This window comes from Barbus barbus (genome assembly GCF_936440315.1).
Source record: "Barbus barbus genome assembly, chromosome: 13".
Classification (NCBI taxonomy): domain Eukaryota; kingdom Metazoa; phylum Chordata; class Actinopteri; order Cypriniformes; family Cyprinidae; genus Barbus; species Barbus barbus.
In genome coordinates this window covers 231,517-251,066 of record NC_136741.1, presented here as the reverse complement: position 1 = coordinate 251,066, position 19,550 = coordinate 231,517, and the positions used below count along the sequence as shown (strand labels likewise).

The following is a 19,550-nucleotide window of genomic DNA, read 5'->3' as shown; positions in this document are numbered from 1 at the left end:
TTCAACTAGAAGATGTTATGAAGCGTCATTGATCCCAGAGGGAACTATTTAGATTCAAAACTGCAGAATTGTTTTGGAAGAGAAAAAAGTCCCTTAAGAAAAGTCATGTAAATAAATTGTGCTTATATAGAGAGAGAGAAAGCTTTATGATAGTTCATAAAGTCTGATTTTAATGGGCACAAACGTTCTTTCCTAAACCTGGGATGCAGGCATGTCCACCCCGGAGCCCGCGTTAGGAGGCACGCCCTGTCCGGGGCCTTCGCCTGGTCCGGGCCCGTCTCCTGGGGCCGTGCTAGGGTCTGGACTGTCCCCTGGATCCTCACACAGCATGATGGGCCCCAGTCCCGGACCTGCCACTTCCACAGGACTCTCCTTTCCTCCGCAAGCATCTGCGGGATACAGCCAGGAGAGCTTGCACCAGATGCACAAGGTGGAGATCTAAACCACCCTAGAAGCCCAATAGCAGAGGTCATATCTCTATTAATGTCTTTCTTTGTCCTAAAGCCGGTGGAGGAGAACCTTTCAGAAGACACTCGCTTCAGTCAGATGAAGGTGGTTCCGATGAGGGCCGGTCACAGCGGGATGACCCATCCAGGGAGCCCGATGGACCAGCACTCGCAAGGTAACGCTCCTCACCAGCAGCAGACAAAGAACCGTTTAACTGCTAGAGTCTGACTGATGTCCGTTTACGGCTCCCTAGTTGTTTTATTTCTTGCATTCAGTGTTGCCTTACTTTGCTATCACTGATTCTTGAGAAGTGGGACAAAGCAGGGTGCAATATTGAAAAAATAAAACCGGGTGCAATATTGAAAAAATAAAATCTTGTACTCAGACAAATGAAACTACATTTATTTATCTTATATGTACTAAACTACTGAGCTATGCTTTGATGCAACCTCCCAACTTTTCTCTTTTTTATCAAAATTAGCTTTTTACCTTGGACTGTGTAAAATAATTTTAACTTTATATTTAACACATTCTCATGTTAGCAGACAGATTACACTTTCACATGTGACCAACAATTCCTCAACAAATATAAAATATCATAATGAAATATTTTCCAAATATTCATCTGACGGTGGTGACGAAAACCTAATCTAATACATTAAATCAATAAATTACTGTATTAAAACAACAAACAACAGTGAGAATGTTATTGTTTGTAAAGCTTTTATTCAAGATTCACATTTAAGCATTTTGATATATCATTGGAACACAAATGATCTATTTTCTCTCATCTCAGAGCAGCGTGTCTGCTGTGCATCTGCTATGGTAACTTTTAAAAACAGTTAAACGAACAAATAAAACAATTATCCATTTACATTCACCAGGATCTTAATATTCACATTTAAACATCTTAACAAATGATCCAAAAATGATCAGAACACATATGTTTTATCCAGTGGTATGTGTTCCCTCAGCCCTAACTCTGCTAGAAGTGATGACTATTAATTCACAAAAGCAATATCTGCTGTATATTTAGTATTTATACATTATTAGAAATACGAAACCCTCTCTGTGACGTCCCAAACAAGACTATGTGTCTCCTCCTGCAGGATACCCGTCTCCGCTGGGCTCTTCAGAGCACGTGTCCAGTCCCGTGTCCGCCAGCGGGCCTCCGTCCGGCCCTCTCCTGTCCACCTCTGGCTCCAGCTCTGCCTCGCTGGACGGTGTGGACAGCCAGACCCTCCCACAGCAGAACCGTCCGGGGAGCCAAAGCGTGGCCCCGGGCTCCAGCAGCAGCTCCTCCGCTCCGACACCCTTCAACCAGAGCCAGCTGCACCAGCTGCGGGCGCAGATCATGGCCTATAAGATGCTGGCTCGCGGCCAGCCGCTCCCAGAACACCTGCAGATGGCGGTGCAGGGCAAGCGGCCCATGCCGGGGATGCCCCAGGGACCGTCCCTGACAATCCTGCCGCCCGGCGGAGGGAGCGCCGGCTTCAGCCGAGGACATGGTGAGCAGATCTGACCCTCCTCACACACACACACACACCTGAATCACTGATGATGGGATTCCTTATCTGATCACGAGGTACGTACTGTAATGTTTCACTGGTTACGGAGTGAAGGGTTGGGCAAAATTCAGAATTTAGTTATTTGATTTCATTTGAATTTAATTAAATTGATCCCGTAGGAGGTTGAAGTGAAATGACAGGAAGATGAACTGACTGATTTGCAATTCAACACAGTCGCACAGCTGAGAAATGTCATTAATCCAATGTAAATTTGTGGCATTGTTTAATATTGACATAATTCATTGTCTATTAGTGGCTTTTAAAGTATTGATTATTAATATCATTATTAAATCGGTGGTTGACTGCTTTTTTCTAGGCTTGATTGTGTTTATGGGTGCAGTGTAACATGTCTTCATGCTTCATTTTTAAAAAACCTCCTTATTTTTCATATAGTTTACCTTTATTCTACGCCGCTGTCTCCATTGTCATGTGAACGGCCAGTTGACTGTTTCTGTGATACACCTCCCTCTTATACACAATGGACCCTTTTCACAAGACTTTTACATTTACAACACTATACTTTGTATTACATCACCTTTGCATCAAATTACAAAAAAAACTAGTTAACACTAATGCGAGGGTGTTTCTAATGCAGTGTCTATGGGAGGGATGGGAAATATTTACACCGTTCTCTCTTCTGACTGCCGTTATCAGTCTCTCTCAATTTTTTCAACTCTTTCAAGTTTTTCTTTTGCTATTTGAGCAAATGGAAATTAAAAAATATATATTTGTGGTATTTTCCCATTCACTGCTCTTCAAGTTAATCCAACTATGATGATTTCCGCTGCTGAGAAACACGCAAATGTGAAAAAGGTCCATGGGCTCAGATTGGTTCGCTGGCCCAGTGTATTGTGATTCGTTAACCGCATATTGCATGTTGTCCGGAAACGTCCCGCCCCTCACCATTACAATAGCTGCATGTGCTCCGGTGGAAAAGCAGCGCAACATAGCCCCGCCCCCTTTGTTGCGTGTTCCTGGGGGCGGCGTTTATGTTCATTTCAGGGTTTGTGATGTCACCAACCCGGGAAGTAGCTCGTTGTAGTCTCTACCAGTCATTATTGTAGGCATTAAACAGACTTTTCTTTAAAAGACAATATCTCCAGTTCCGTTGAACTTTCAGTGCTGTAACCTCAGAGATATTGTTTATGCTCTAACAGCAGCAATACACACTAACTAAAGTTAAAAAAATGAAAATCGCAATCAACCACCCCTTTAATTCTTAAAATACTCCAATGAAATGTACAATTAAAAACTGCACAGTTTTACAAATTTGTATTTCATTTGATTTAATTTCTAGGTCCTTAAAGTCACAATTCAAATTCTGTGTGTAACCTCGCTCAGTGGCGGAGCGGGGGGGTGGCTAATTGGGCTTAAGCCCCGAATGTTTTGTCAAAAGCCCCGAATCTTTTAGGTTTTTTAAAATAACTTCAACTTTGTTTCATTTCCTCTCAGTCTTTCTGACAGGAGCGGCAAAAAATGAAACAAAAGCTCTATTACCGTGCGTGGTGTCGGACGGTACTCGACGCGTCCGCACGAGCGCGAAGGTGCGCGTGGCAAAAATGACGTCATCACTCAGCTTGTATGAATTTGAATTTTTATTGATTTTTTTTTTTTTTTTTACTGAGTAACTATCATCATTTTCCCAGATAGTGTATAGATTTTTAGGCATTCTATTATCTCAAACAGCCTGAAAAATAGTGCATTTAGCTGACGTAATTGGGAAAAAATCTCCCCGGGGGAGCATGCCCCCGGACCCCCCTACGTTTGGGCTCAGTCCTGCCAGAGTGGAGAGTGTTGAACAGTCAGTGGCGCTGCACTCGTCTGTGGTGACTTTAGTAAAGGGTTAGTTTGTGCCGGTTGCTCCGCAGGGATGGTGGGACCCAACATGCCTCCTCCTGGACCTTCTGGAGTCCCGGCTGGTGTTCAGGGCCAGAACCACAACGGGCCCCCGAAACCATGGCCTGAAGGTGAGAGCGCATCCGTGCAGCGAGCGATGGCTGAGCTTCTGGTAAAGCAGGCTGTGATGATGTGTGTCCGTGTGGCAGGTCCTCTGGTCAACGCGGCGACTCCGTCCAACGCTCCTCAGAAGTTGATGCCGCCGCAGCCCACTGGACGCCCCTCTCCTGCGCCGCCGTCTGTGCCGCCGGCCGCATCTCCAGTCATGCCGCCGCAGACCCAGTCTCCCGGACACCTGGCCCACCCGTCTCAGCCCAGCACCATGGTACCGCTGCACCAGAAGCAGAACCGCATCACGCCGGTTCAGAAGCCCTGCGGTCTCGATCCGGTGGAGATCCTGCAGGAGAGAGAGTACAGGTGAGCCCTGACCCTGACAGAACCACAGGCAGAGAACAAACGATCGCTCTCAGGGAGCACTGCCTCCGCTGTTCGTTAAACCAGCCTCCTGTAAACCAAAAGAAACCAAAGTGATTTGAAGTGATTTACTCATTATCTGTTCTTAACTCTTTCCCCACCAAATATGGAATTTTCCGGGTTTCTGTGTTCTTGCTGTTATACGCTAGGGGGCGCTATTACGCATCTCCTGAATGAGTCCAGAAAAACAATGCGATCATAAACAATACAAAAGGAATATAAATAAAAACTGCCTAATGTTTGTGAAACTCTGGGGTGCTGATGGAACTGGTTTACTGCATATTTGCTTTGATCACCGTAATGAATATGATGTAGTATTTGATAAAAACGTGATTTTCTCAGCTTTTTGATCAAAATATTTTTGTTTGTTTTTTAACTTACCTACATTCAAGTGTTGATAAAAAAAAAGACTGCTTGAAGCTAGAATAAAGTTAGGCTTTTTTTGTTTAAAAAAAAAATCTTGATCTAGAAAAAAAAAGGCTACATTTGTTTGTTCTTTATTTTGATGTATTGCATGTTCAGATATTCATACAACAAAATATTCTAGGGGCCATGAAATTTTAGAGAAAACAATCAAAAATGCTGGCGGTGGCTGGCAACTTTCGTCAAAAACACTGGTGGAGAAAGATTTAATACACATACAGTGGGGCAAATAAGTATTTGATACACTGCCGATTCTTCAAGTTTTCCCACTTACAAAGAATGGAGAGATCTGTAATTTTCATCATAGGTACACCTCAACTGTGAGAGACAGAATATACAAACAAATCCAGAAAATCACATTGTATGATTTTTGAATAATTAATTTCCATTTTATTGCATGAAATAAGTATTTCATACAATAGAAAAATAGAACTTAATATTTGGTACAGAAACCTTTGTTTACAATCCCAGAGGTCAGAGGTTTCCTGTAGTTCTTGAGCAGGTTTGCACACACTGCAGCAGGGATTTTGGCCCACTGGGCAACACGGAGTTCAGCTCCCTCCATAGATGTTCTGTTGGGTTCAGGGCTGGAGACTGGCTAGGCCACTCCAGGACCTTGAAATGCTTCTTACGGAGCCACTCCTTAGTTGCCCTTGCTGTGTGTTTGGGGTCATTGTCATGCTGGAAGACCCAGCCACAACCCATCTTCAGTGCTCGTACTGAGGGAAGGAGGTTGTTTCCCAAAATCTCGCGATACATGCCCCATCCATCCTCCCCTCAATACGGTGCAGTCATCCTGTCCCCTTTGCAGAAAAGCACCCCCAAAGCATGATGTTTCCACCTCCATGCTTCACGGTTGGGATGGTGTTCTTGGGATCGTACTCATCCTTCATCCTCCAAACACCGCGAGTGGAGTTTATATCAAAAAGTTATATTTTGGTCTCATCTGACCACATGACCTTCTCCCATGCCTCCTCTGGATCATCCAGATGGTCTTTGGCAAACTTCAGACGGGCCTGGACATGTGCTGGCTTGAGCAGCGCCAGAGGATTTTAATCCATGACGGTGTAGTGTGTTACTAATGGTAACCGTTGAGACTGTGGTCCCAGCTCTCTTCAGGTCATTGACCAGGTCCTCCCGTGTAGTTCTAGGCTGATCCCTCACCTTTCTCAGGATCATTGATACTCCACGAGGCCAGATCTTGCATGGAGCCCCAGTCCGAGGGAGATTGACAGTCATCTTGAATTTCTTCCATTTTCTAATAATTGCACCACCAGTTGTTGCCTTCTCACCAAGCTGTTTCCTATTGTCCTGTAGCCCATCCCAGCCTTGTGCAGGTCTACAATTTTATCCCTCGTGTCCTTAGACAGCTCTTTGGTCTTGCCCACAGTGGAGAGGTTGGAGTCTGATTGATTGAGTGTGTGAACAGGTGTCTTTTATACAGGTAACGAGTTCAAACAGGTGCAATTAATACAGGTAATGAGTGCAGGATAGGAGGGCTTCTTAAAGACAAACTAACAGGTCTGTGAGAGCCAGAATTCTTGCTGGTTGGTAGGTGATCAAATACTTATTTCATGCAATAAAATGGAAATTAATTATTCAAAAATCATACAATGTGATTTTCTGGATTTTTAAAAAAATATTCTGTCTCTCACAGTTGAGGTGTACCTACGATGAAAATTACAGCTCTCTCCATTTTTGTAAGTGGGGAAACATGAAAAATCGGCAGTGTATCAAATACTTATTTGCCCCACTGTACATAGATTTCAAATCACTGTGATAGAGCTGAAATATGTACCGTTTAACTGGAAAGGCTGACTGCACGCATTCAGGATCGTTGGTAACTGTTGGTAAAAAAAATCATCCAACAAACAAGTTTTTCAGGCAGAAATCGGCTCGTTAGTGCTGACTGCACCGGCTCACGTGCCACTGCTGAGTGCTTCCAGGACTTATGCTCTAATGCTTTGTGTCTCTGCAGGCTGGAAGCTCGTATTGCTCACCGTATTCAGGAGCTGGAGAATCTTCCAGGGTCTCTGGCTGGAGATCTGCGCACCAAAGCCACGATTGAGCTCAAAGCGCTCCGACTGCTCAACTTCCAGAGACAGGTGATGAATCCGGACTGACGCTGTGATCCTCCTCAGTGCCTCTGTTGAACATCTTCTGCTAAAAGCGCTCTGATGTTCGTCTGTTTGCCTTCACAGCTGCGTCAGGAGGTGGTGGTTTGCATGAGACGAGACACGGCCTTAGAAACCTCACTGGACGCAAAGGGCTACAAGCGCAACAAGAGACAGTCGTTACGTGAGGCACGAATCACAGAGAAACTAGAGAAACAGCAGAAGATCGAACAGGAACGCAAACGCAGACAGAAACACCAGGCAAGCGGCTCTACTGCATTCACGCTGATTCCTCCAAACGTCTGAGAGCACACTGGATATAAACTTGCAAATAAACTGCTCATTTTATGATTATGAAGGAAAAGTTATGTAAAACAAACATAATATTTATCAGATTTAGATTTATTTCTAAGTGACTAATCAAATAACCAGTGATCATTGATCATGTGGTTCTTCGAGTGAAGCTCAAGGTGCTCCGTAGATCATCTCCGATCCTGCTGGAGAACATTGATCAGGTTTAGATGATGCTCCAGTGCTGCTGATTCTCACGTCCATCTTCCTTCTGCACTCACTCAGATTGTGATGCTGACCTTATGATTAGTAATGAAATATTTAGTGTTAAATTACAGGAGAATGCAAATAAAAAACATTTCCACAGAGCTCTCAGGCTTTTGGAGCTCACTTCAGTCATTGCGTTAATTCCCATGATTCATTGCTCTGCTGCAGGAATATCTCAACAGCATCCTGCAGCACGCCAAAGACTTCAAGGAGTACCATCGGTCTATCACCGCAAAGATCCAGAAACTGACCAAAGCTGTGGCCACGTACCACGCCAACACCGAGCGCGAGCAGAAGAAAGAGAACGAGCGCATCGAGAAGGAGCGAATGAGACGCCTGATGGTGCGCACACACACACACACTATTACGATTCGTCTAGGTTTAATCGTAACAAAAGAAAAATAAATAAATATATATGACTCCCACGCCCAGTCGTCAGACCCGAAAGATTCAAATAACAACAAAAATCAAGAAAAATGATAAACGTTTTATTAAGATAAAAGAAATTAAACAATATGAAAGTTGAATGTGTTCAAACAAAGTAACAAAAAAATAAACCAATAGGTGTTATAATCTTCAGAAAGACCCAAGGCCCAAAATAACAAACAAAAACAGATAATAAATAAAACGAACTAACTTCCCTCAAAGTATCCAAAATCAAAATACAACGACTTATCCTCCATACTCTAACAAAACAGAACGAACGGAATTTCAAAAGAAAAGGGCAGGTCAACCCTACAAAGAACACCACTGAAAATGAAGACAATAAGTATCTAACATATAAACTGCTACAACAATGGTCTGACGGCTGGAGAGGAGACAGGAGAAGTGCGACCGGCCCGGAATCGCAACAACTCGTCTTCTGGAAACGGAAGCACTGTTTTAAACCCACATAAAGGGGGTGGAGCCAGCTCACAGCTAATCATCGTAATCCTGAAACAAACAACGAAATAAACACACAAAGAAATAACAACAACAAAGAAATCAAAATACAAACTCAAAACATTATACAAAATTACTTAATTCCGTAACACCCCCTCCACTAAGAGTTAACATTATTCCTATACAGAGCGTGATAACGCATCTGCTAACACATTCTCTTTTCCTTTCTTATAACAGATGTCAATATTAAACTCTTGTACAATCAATGCCCACCGCATAATGCGTTGATTAGAATTCTGCATTTTTGCAAGGAAGGTTAGTGGATTATGATCAGTAAAAACTTTAACTGGCAATGAACTCGAACCCACATATACTTCGAAGTGCTGAAGAGACAGTAATAGCGCTAAAGCTTCTTTTTCGATAGTGCTATAATGCAGTTGATGTTTCAAAAACTTCTTCGAGAAGTAACACACGGGATGATCCATGCCGTGATCGTCTTCTTGCAAGAGCACAGCACCAGCTCCATTTGCGCTAGCATCCACCTCAATTTTGAAAGGAAAAGAAAAGTTCGGAGCTTTTAACACAGGGGTGCTACATAACAGACTTTTAACCAAATCAAAAGCTGTTTGACAAAGATCAGACCAAACAAAATCTCGAGATTGACTAAGCAAATTCGTAAGAGGCAAAACAATATCTGAAAAATTTCTGCAAAAGCCACGATAATAACCTACCATGCCTAAGAACCGCCTCAATTCTTTCTTAGTTCCTGGCATAGGGAATTCTAGAATAGCTTGCACTTTAGCAGAAACTGGGCAAACTTGTCCCTGACCCACCTGCTTTCCTAGGTACGTTACCGTAGCTTTACCAAACTCGCATTTTGCGAGATTAACGGTAAGCGAAGCCTCTTGAAAGCGATTAAAAACATCGTGAAGGGTTTTCAAATGATCATCCCAAGTGGAGGAATAAATCACAACATCATCTAAATATGCTTCACAATTAGGAACACCGGCTAATACAGAATTCATAAGGCGCTGAAATGTTGCCGGGGCGTTTCGAAGACCGAAAGCCATAACGGTGTATTGTAGTAGATTGTCAGGAGTGACGAACGCAGAAACTTCAGCAGCGCGGGGCGTCAAGGGTACCTGCCAGTATCCCTTGAGCAGATCTAATTTTGTAACGAACATAGCAGAACCAACTTTATCCACGCAATCCTCCATACGAGGAAGGGGAAACGAATCTGCTTTCGTAACTTCATTAACCCTTCGATAGTCGGTGCAAAAACGAACTGAACCATCACTCTTGGGAACCAGAAGACATGGTGAACTCCAAGGACTGAAACTAGGAACAGCAAAACCATTGTCCAGAAGATACTTTATCTCAGATTGCATTAACTCACGTTTGGTGGGATTTAAACGATAAGCATGCTGCTTAATTGGAGTATGATCTCCTACCTCGATGTCGTGAAACGCAGCCGTAGTACGAGAAGGCACATCTGAGAACAGAGCATGGTAAGACTGTATTAACTCACTTACATCACTTCGAGACGAACTAGGCAGATATGACAGAAATAATTCTAAATCGGCCAAAATTTGTGAGTTCTGCAATCGCACGCCAGTCACAGGGATATTTCGTAGAGTCAAACCATCTTCGTCGGAACAATATGTCATAGGCACAGAAACAGAAGCAACCGGGACAATAGGGTTATTTGACTCTTTGTCATCGTCTCGCGTCACATATGATTTTAGCATATTAATATGACATACGCGAGTCTTCCTTCTTCTGTCCGGAGTACATATCACATAATCAATTTCACTGAGTTTAGACTCGACAACATACGGCCCATGAAAACGTGCTTGCAGGGCAGACCCCAAAATTGGTAGTAAGACTAAGACTTTATCGCCTTTATCAAAACCGCGAGAAACGGCCTTTTGATCAAAATGGGTTTTCATCTTCGCCTGGGTAGACGATAATGAGATACGAGCCAGATCACATACTTTATGCAACCGCTCACGAAAAGAGCTCACATAATCCAACACATTAGTTGAAGTGGATTCCCTAGACATCCACTTTTCTTTCAACAGCTTAAGTGGACCTCGGACAGTATGCCCAAAAACCAAGTCTGCCGGACTAAAACCCAAAGATTCCTGTGTAGTTTCACGTATAGCAAATAACAGCAATGGTAAGCCTTCATCCCACTCTTTCACAGAATCAGCGCAATAGGTACGTAACATAGACTTTAAAGTCTGATGAAATCTTTCCAAAGCGCCTTGCGACTCTGGATGATAGGCACTAGCCACATGATGTTTTATGTTCAGTTGAGTCAAAACTTGTTTAAACACCCTGGACATAAAATTAGATCCTTGATCAGTCTGTACTATTTTTGGCAAACCAAAAGTAGAAAAAAATTTAATCAAAGATCGTAGAACGACCTTAGTACTCAAAGAACGTAATGGTATAGCCTCTGGAAAACGAGTAGCCGTACACATCAGAGTGAGTAAATATTTATGCCCAGTTTTTGTTTTAGGCAACGGACCAACGCAATCTAATATGAGATGTTCAAACGGCTCTCCCACAACGGGTATGGGACACAAAGGAGCACGAGGAATCGTCTGATTTGGCTTTCCAACAAGCTGACAAACATGACAAGACCGACAATATTTTACTACATCTGATTTCAAACCAGGCCAGAAAAAATGTCTCAAAATGCGTTTATAAGTCTTCGTAATACCTAGATGGCCCGAAAAATTATGGTCATGAGCCAAAGTCAAAACGTGAGAACGCGAGTTCATAGGTACCACGATCTGATAAACGGAATTGCATTCAACCTCACAAGCAACTGATGACCACTTGCGCATTAATAATCCATCGTCCCAAAAATATGCAACAGGCCTCTTATCTAGATCATCTTTCCCCACAGCTGACATTCGGCAACGAGAAAGAGAAACATCCTGCCGTTGTTCCATGATTAATGATGCTCTGTCAATGAACAATGACAGGTCAACTTCAGCACCCAAGTGCGTGGACAGCGACTTGATGTGCTTTAACCCATGAACATCAGAAGTATTAAGAGATTTATCAACAGGTTCAGTTAGATTCAAGAAACTATCAGAAAGACCTGCTACATCTCCGAACTTACGAGCTTGCGCTCGCGTAACTACGCACGCAGGAAACACAGAAGGAAATTCAGAAGCCAAATCTTTTGAATTTTGAAGTTCATAAATCGGATCATTAATAACTTCAGGTAACGGCAAAACTTTTTCTCCGGCAAGATCATTACCGAGGATCAACTCAATTCCTCTAATAGGCAACTGCGGACGCACAGCAATTTTAACAGGACCAGAAACTAGGTCAGACTTAATATTCACATAATGCAAAGGTACTTCAAGTATTCCCAGTTCAATACCTTGAACTAAGACATTTGAATTGCATGACGAATCCTTCGAAAATGGTAACACACTGTCAAGTATAAATGATTGAGCGGCTCCAGTGTCACGAAGAATCCGAATTGATTTCGTCTCCTTTTTATCCACGAAAGATACTACACCATCGCAAATAAACGGATCATAACCTGAATCAACTTTTCGTTCATCGAGGTTAATTTTCGATTGCACACGAACGAAACCAACACTTTTAGGATTATCCCTTCTTGGTGACTGATTTTTCCTTTTAAGTACTGGACACACCGCAATTAAATGTCCAAATTCGTGACAGTAAAAGCATTCGCGATTTTCTCCTTGATTTGGAACGGCAATTTTCGTATATTTCACATTTTTACCCACACTATTTTGAGAATTTTCCCGACGAATAGGTGGCAAAAAATTATTTTTGTGCGTTAGAACAAATTCATCTGCACAAACAGCAGCCTCCGAAAGTGTGGTGACCTTCTGATCATTTAGGTGCACCACAATTCTATCAGATAACGAATTCTTGAAATCTTCAAGTAATACCAATTCACGAAGTTTACCAAAATCACTTACCTTACTGGATTGACACCACTTATCAAAAAGAGCTCCCTTGTCACGGGCAAACTCCACAAACGTCTGATTGGCACCTTTTAAATGACAACGAAACTTCTGACGATATGCTTCTGGGACTAACTCATAGGCTCGGAGCACAGATGCCTTTAATACATCATAATCAAGACTATCTTCAATTGACATAGCGGCACATATCTCCTGCGCTTTCCCAACCAACTTGCACTGAAGTAAAAGCGGCCAGATTTCCCTAGGCCAACGCAAAGCAGCGGCTATACGTTCAAACGCATTAAAATAAGAGTCGACCTCAGTTTCTCTAAACGTAGGGACTAATCGAATTTGTCTACTAATGTCAAATTCGTTTGAATTTATAGGTGATGCATGAGAATCAACATTAGCAAAAGAGGCAGGTGATGAAGGAGCTTTAAAAGTACTCACCGGCAAACGACGCGCACCTTGGCTTTCCAGATCGTATTGCTTCATCTTCAAAAGCTGTGTGCTATGCTCCTGCCGTTTAACTTCTAAATCAAGCTCTTTAAGCCTGACTGCCAATTTAAGATCTTCCGTGTTTAAACCTACTAGTGGATTAGCCACAGCATTTCCCTCCACAGCTTCCCCACCAGTGGCTTCCGCATCCGGCTGCACACCTGCTTCGGCATTTCGTAACTCTGGACTGGATTCATCCAATTCAAAAACTCCAATCCTCACTAACCTATCATACAACGCTTCCCGAATTGCTTGCTTTGTCCCAGCTCTTGGAATAGGTATATCATAAAAATCAGCTACCAGAAACAAGTCAGATTTACGACATTTCTCCAATGCTTGCACAGTAGGTGAAAGTCTAAACGTTTCGATGCTAAACTCCATCATATAACCACTTCCAACTCCCCTGCAAAAATAAAAGATGCCAATCAGAAACAACAATACATGCATTTAGCAAATGGTGTACTCTCCAGCAAGATATTAAAAAAAAACTACTATTCCCGGAGACGAGAGAAAACGAAAATAATCAAAATGAGAAGACAAAAATTATGACCTAACGAACGAAGGAAAAAAATTGACCCAAAAAAAACGGACGAGCCCCCATTTATTACGATTCGTCTAGGTTTAATCGTAACAAAAGAAAAATAAATAAATATATATGACTCCCACGCCCAGTCGTCAGACCCGAAAGATTCAAATAACAACAAAAATCAAGAAAAATGATAAACGTTTTATTAAGATAAAAGAAATTAAACAATATGAAAGTTGAATGTGTTCAAACAAAGTAACAAAAAAATAAACCAATAGGTGTTATAATCTTCAGAAAGACCCAAGGCCCAAAATAACAAACAAAAACAGATAATAAATAAAACGAACTAACTTCCCTCAAAGTATCCAAAATCAAAATACAACGACTTATCCTCCATACTCTAACAAAACAGAACGAACGGAATTTCAAAAGAAAAGGGCAGGTCAACCCTACAAAGAACACCACTGAAAATGAAGACAATAAGTATCTAACATATAAACTGCTACAACAATGGTCTGACGGCTGGAGAGGAGACAGGAGAAGTGCGACCGGCCCGGAATCGCAACAACTCGTCTTCTGGAAACGGAAGCACTGTTTTAAACCCACATAAAGGGGGTGGAGCCAGCTCACAGCTAATCATCGTAATCCTGAAACAAACAACGAAATAAACACACAAAGAAATAACAACAACAAAGAAATCAAAATACAAACTCAAAACATTATACAAAATTACTTAATTCCGTAACACACACACACACACACACACATGAGAGACACACACACACACATGAGAGACACACACACACGCACACACACACTTGTTTCACTATCCTTGTGGGGACTCTCATAGGTGTAATGGTTTTTCTACTGTACAGACTGTATATTCTATTGCCCTACACCATCCCTACACCTAAACTTAGCCCTCACAGCAGCCTGTTTGCATTTTTAGATTTTCAAAAAACATTCTGTGTGATTTATAAGCTTGTTTACCTGTGGGGACCTCAGATTAGGTCCCCACTGTGACACGAGTCCCCATGAGTCTGTGTATTCAGGTTTATGTCCCCACCTGAATAGAAAAACAGGTACACACACACACACTCACTCACACACACACACACACACACACTCCCTCACTCACACACACACACCCACACACACACTCACTCACTGTGTAGCTGGTGTTTATTCTGTGTTTGTCCTGCAGGCTGAGGATGAGGAGGGCTACCGGAAGCTCATTGACCAGAAGAAGGACAAGCGTCTGGCGTATCTGCTGCAGCAGACGGATGAGTATGTGGCTAATCTGACGGAGCTGGTCCGCGCTCATAAAGCTGTGCAGGCCCTGAAGGAGAAGAAGAAGAAGAGGAGGAAGAAGAAGAAGCTGGAGAATGCAGAGGGCCAGACAGGGGCTCTGGGGCCCGATGGAGAGGTGGGTTCAAGGACATGAATTGTCACAATATCCAGATGATTTCACTGAACACTGTATCCCACAATGCTGTGCGCTCAAACTGGAAGTGAATATATGTATTCTCTGATTATTAACTGCTTATTCAGTCAGGATGATAACATTTAAGATGTTTGGATACAGTCCTATAACAGTTTCTCAAACATGATCCATCTGTCATCATTTACTCACATCGTTCAAACCCAGAAGACTGTCTTCTGTTTAGTAGTGAATGTCTGGACAGTCTGTGCTGCACTGGTCTAAAGTGATGATGATGATGATGCTTACAGCCCCTGGATGAGACGAGTCAGATGAGTGATCTTCCAGTGAAGGTGATCCACGTGGACAGTGGGAAGATTCTGACCGGAGTGGACGCTCCTAAAGCCGGACAGCTGGACACGTGGCTGGAGATGAACCCTGGGTAAGATGGCAGTCGATCGTCTGTGCTGCTGCTGATTCGATCATCTCAGCTGACCACTCTCTCTCTCTCTCTTCAGTTACGAGGTCGCTCCGCGGTCAGACAGCGAGGATTCTGGGTCGGAGGAGGACGAGGTTCATCAGCTGTTTTCTGACCGTACCAGATTAAACTGAGAGTACAAGATTCATTAAAGACCTTCTATGATTGTTTCCTGACAGGAAGAGGAAGAGGAACCTCCTCAGCTGCTCCCTTCACAAACTCCCATAGAAGACAAGAAGAAGATTCCTGACCCGGACAGTGAGGACGTTTCTGAAGTGGACGTCCGTCACATTATAGAGTAGGACAAACTCCCACATCTACAGGCTCTGCATACACTCTCAGTGCTGCAGTCTGAACCTCTGTGTGTGTGTGTGTGTTGCAGGCATGCCAAACAGGACGTGGATGACGAGTACGGTAGCGCTGTGTTTGCTCGTGGGTTACAGTCGTATTACGCCGTGGCTCATGCGGTCACTGAGCGAGTGGACAAACAGTCGTCTTTGCTAATCAACGGTCAACTCAAGCAATACCAGGTCATTCTGAACTCTTACCAGTCATTCAACATCAACACCTTCAACATTTTCTGAGAACAGGCAATCGATGCGCACAAAACACACACTGAAGGGGCCATGACATGGATTTGTAAAAATTATTTTAATTTGTTCTTTGAGGTTTACTTATGTTAATAAACTAAAAAAATAATAAATATGTATAAAAATGATCATTTTCAACACTCATTCTGACCCTCTGTCTAAAGCGACCTGTTTTAAGGGGCGTGTCCTTTAAGGCTCGTCAGTAATCAGCCACTGTTATGATTGGCTAACATCATTACATAGGAAACAGTATCTAAGCCCCGTCACTATTGCGTGCGAGTGATTGGCTTCATCTTTCAACAAATTTTCTTTGTGACTCCATGCCTTGTTTACAAAACAAAATACTCAGTCACGATTCGGGATGCCATTAAAAATAAACTATGAACGATGTGAACGAGCTGTTTAAACCAAACGCTTTAAAGCGAACGTTCTTTCACTAATTTGTTCTGACGACAGACTCGTATCTGTGTACTGTATCCAGTGCAGACAAGATAGAAATCACAATCACTGCGCTATTAGCTTTTGACGCGACACTCGCATTCAGCGCGATCAAGCTGTTAGCATCTGAATGCCAGTGGGCGGGGCCTATGCTGAGAAGAATACTATTCGCTGATGTGCTGCTCTGGAGGCGGAGTTTATGCAAACGACTGCGACCGAGTGACATCATCCCGCACCTCGGATCCAAACGAGCCGTTTTCTGAGCTTGTTTAAATAAATGCTTTGATTATAATGAGGAGGAGGTTTTAAGCTATGAAACTTGCAGGATGATTTAATGTTACAAGGACCTCTTATATGCCAAAACATCATGGAAAATTTGATTTATGTCATGATCCCTTTAAGAAAGAACTAAGAGAGCTCTAAGGATCACAAACAGAAAACAATCCAATCCTTTTAAAACAATCCAAACGAAGAGATTTCAGAGAGACGAAACAAACCCAACAACATGTGTGACGTTTTGACTGTTTCTCCACAGATCAAGGGTCTGGAGTGGCTGGTGTCTCTCTATAACAACAATCTGAACGGGATCCTGGCGGATGAGATGGGATTGGGCAAAACCATCCAAACCATCGCGCTCATCACGTACCTGATGGAGTACAAGCGTCTGAACGGACCCTACCTCATCATCGTGCCGCTCTCGTCAGTCGCTCAGCCCTTCTCACTCCAGCTTATGTACTCGTGTTTGTTCACACAGACTGTCTGTTCTGATGAACACTGTGTTTCTCTGACAGGACTCTGTCTAACTGGGTCTACGAGTTTGATAAATGGGCGCCGTCTGTCGTCAAAGTCTCGTATAAGGTGAGAGACACACAGAGACACATGATCTGGAGTAAATGTGAATCAGTCTTAGCTTGTCATGTCAACAGGTAAACATGAAAATAACTGTTAATTTTGGAAAATTCATCAATTATGAAATGACTTCAGCTGTAAAGCAGCTCTGCTGAAGACAGCAGTGTCACTTTAGTTTATATTATGCCTGTGTTCTGCAAGTACAGCAACTCTTAAGTCCTTACGAGGTTTCTTACATTTAAGTCGCTTTGAATAAATGTATATGTTTTAAGGAAGTAAATGTCATGATGACCTTTCAGTGTAGAGAGCCTCTTTTGTTGGTAGTCCTCCCTCAAAGCCCAGCGCCTGGTTTAATCATGTGATCATGTGTGTGTTCAGGGATCTCCTGCTGCTAGAAGAGCCTTCGTCCCTCAGCTGCGCAGCGGCAAGTTCAACGTGCTGATCACCACCTACGAATACATCATTAAAGACAAGCATGTGCTGGCCAAGGTAACGCGTTTGCCTCTGTGTGGTCACCTGTGACCTTTGACCTCGACCAGAAGCGCTGACGAGCTCCTGTCTCCTGACACAGATTCGCTGGAAGTACATGATCGTGGACGAAGGCCATCGCATGAAGAACCATCACTGTAAGCTGACGCAGGTGTTGAACACTCATTACCTGGCGCCGCGGCGCGTGCTGCTGACCGGGACGCCGCTGCAGAACAAGCTTCCGGAGCTCTGGGCGCTGCTCAACTTCCTGCTGCCCACCATCTTCAAGAGCTGCAGCACGTTTGAGCAGTGGTTCAACGCACCCTTCGCCATGACCGGAGAGAAGGTCCGTCTGTCCAGCGCTGCTCTTACAGACACACAGACCGATTATGGAGTGCTAATGCTGCTTGTGTTAGCGTGTTAGCAGGTGTTTTCTATGAAAGCAGGAATCAGACTTTCCGAAATGTGATCAAATGCAGACTTTTTATTCACTGTAACTTTATTTATTACAGGGGTCATATGACGTAGCTAAAAAATACCATTATTTTGTGTTATACATTGTGTTTACGTGGTTTAAGTTTCAAAAAACACATTGTTTTCCACATACTGTGCATCATTGTTGCTCCTCTATGCCCCGCCTTTCTGAAACACGTCGATTTTTACAAAGCTCCTCGTTCTGAGAAGCGAGGCATGCTCTGATTGGCCAGCTATCCAGTGCGTTGTGATTGGCCGAATACCTTAATCGTGAGACGGAAATGTTACACCCATTTCCATATTAAGAATATCAGCTTCCATAGCGGCGGCGGCAACAATACTACAGCGAGAATAAAAGTTACGCCTTCAAGTAAACATTTAGGCAGTGTTATGCAAATATTCTCACACAGTGATGTAGATAAATATGGGGCGTGATTAAATGAGCCGTTTTAGGGGGCCGTGGATGAGTCTTAACTTTTAGAATAGAATATCTCTTTGGGTTTGAGACTTTAATCTTTGTGACTTTATGGATCTTATCAATGCACAAACAACTCGTAACACTCCAAAGAGAAAGGAAAACTTGAAATCCTGTCAGATGATCCTTTTAAGAAAATGAACAGAGAAAAGCTAAAGTTAGTCATCGCTCAGGGATTGACCGTTAAGGCCTGTCCACACTAAGAACAATAGCTATAATGATGATTATTTGATCAGTTATCATCCTCACTGGCGGTCAGTAACGGTATGTTTATTATGAGCGCTTTAAATGCTTGAGCTCTTTAAAGCCGAGTGGATTCTGTTTGGCTTTCAGTGTTTTTATCATTCATCAGATGGAAAAAAATGATCATTTTTAGCATGGATGTCACTATTCGCATATAATTAGAGCCATTATTAAAATGTTATTACATTTACATTACATTTAGTAGATGCTTTTATCCGAAGTGACTTACAAATGAAGACAACAGAAGCAATCAAAACCAACAACAGAGCAATTTGCAAGTGCTATAAGAAGTCTCCGTTAGCTTAATGCAGTATATGCAGCAAGGTTGTTTTTTATATAATAAATAAAAAGAAAACAGATAGAATAAAAAAAGAATAGAGCAAGCTAGTTTTAGAGGCCTTTTTTTTGCTTTTTGTTAATTGTAGAATAAATAAAAAGAAAACAGATAGAATACAAAAATAATCGAGAATCTAGTGTTCATTTTTTTTAAAGAAAACAAGCAGTTAGTAAATTAATAGAGTACAAGTCTAAAAGGGGCAAGTTTTTTTTAAAGAATAGAATTAGAATAGAGTTGTAGGGTCGGGGTCAAATAAAGATGGAAGAGATGTGTTTTTAGCCGGTTCTTGAAGATGGTTCAGGGCTCAGGACTGCTGGGATTGAGTTGGGCACGAGGGAACAGTTAATGTAAAAGTCTGTGAAAGTGATTTTGTGCCTCTTTGGGATGAAGAAGAAAGCGTCGTTCACCTGCAGAACACAAGCTTCTAGAG

At 42.6% G+C, this 19,550-nt stretch overlaps 1 protein-coding gene across 1 annotated transcript in view; it reads left to right on the top strand.

Moving 5' to 3' along the window:
• Window positions 1–211: 211 nt before the first annotated feature.
• Window positions 212–19,550, top strand: part of LOC306878756 (transcription activator BRG1-like) — a gene marked incomplete at its 5' end in the record, with an annotated part of 36,982 nt that continues 17,643 nt past the window's right edge. The window contains 17 exons of the mRNA XM_079431272.1: window positions 212–430; window positions 505–622; window positions 1,557–1,955; window positions 3,884–3,982; window positions 4,061–4,328; window positions 6,787–6,913; window positions 7,010–7,183; window positions 7,649–7,822; window positions 14,553–14,774; window positions 15,080–15,210; window positions 15,287–15,341; window positions 15,426–15,544; window positions 15,629–15,776; window positions 16,810–16,973; window positions 17,066–17,132; window positions 17,502–17,612; window positions 17,695–17,937. Of these exons, the coding sequence (XP_079287398.1) occupies window positions 212–430; window positions 505–622; window positions 1,557–1,955; window positions 3,884–3,982; window positions 4,061–4,328; window positions 6,787–6,913; window positions 7,010–7,183; window positions 7,649–7,822; window positions 14,553–14,774; window positions 15,080–15,210; window positions 15,287–15,341; window positions 15,426–15,544; window positions 15,629–15,776; window positions 16,810–16,973; window positions 17,066–17,132; window positions 17,502–17,612; window positions 17,695–17,937 (2,838 nt within the window). The remainder of the gene's footprint in view (window positions 431–504; window positions 623–1,556; window positions 1,956–3,883; window positions 3,983–4,060; window positions 4,329–6,786; window positions 6,914–7,009; window positions 7,184–7,648; window positions 7,823–14,552; window positions 14,775–15,079; window positions 15,211–15,286; window positions 15,342–15,425; window positions 15,545–15,628; window positions 15,777–16,809; window positions 16,974–17,065; window positions 17,133–17,501; window positions 17,613–17,694; window positions 17,938–19,550) is intronic.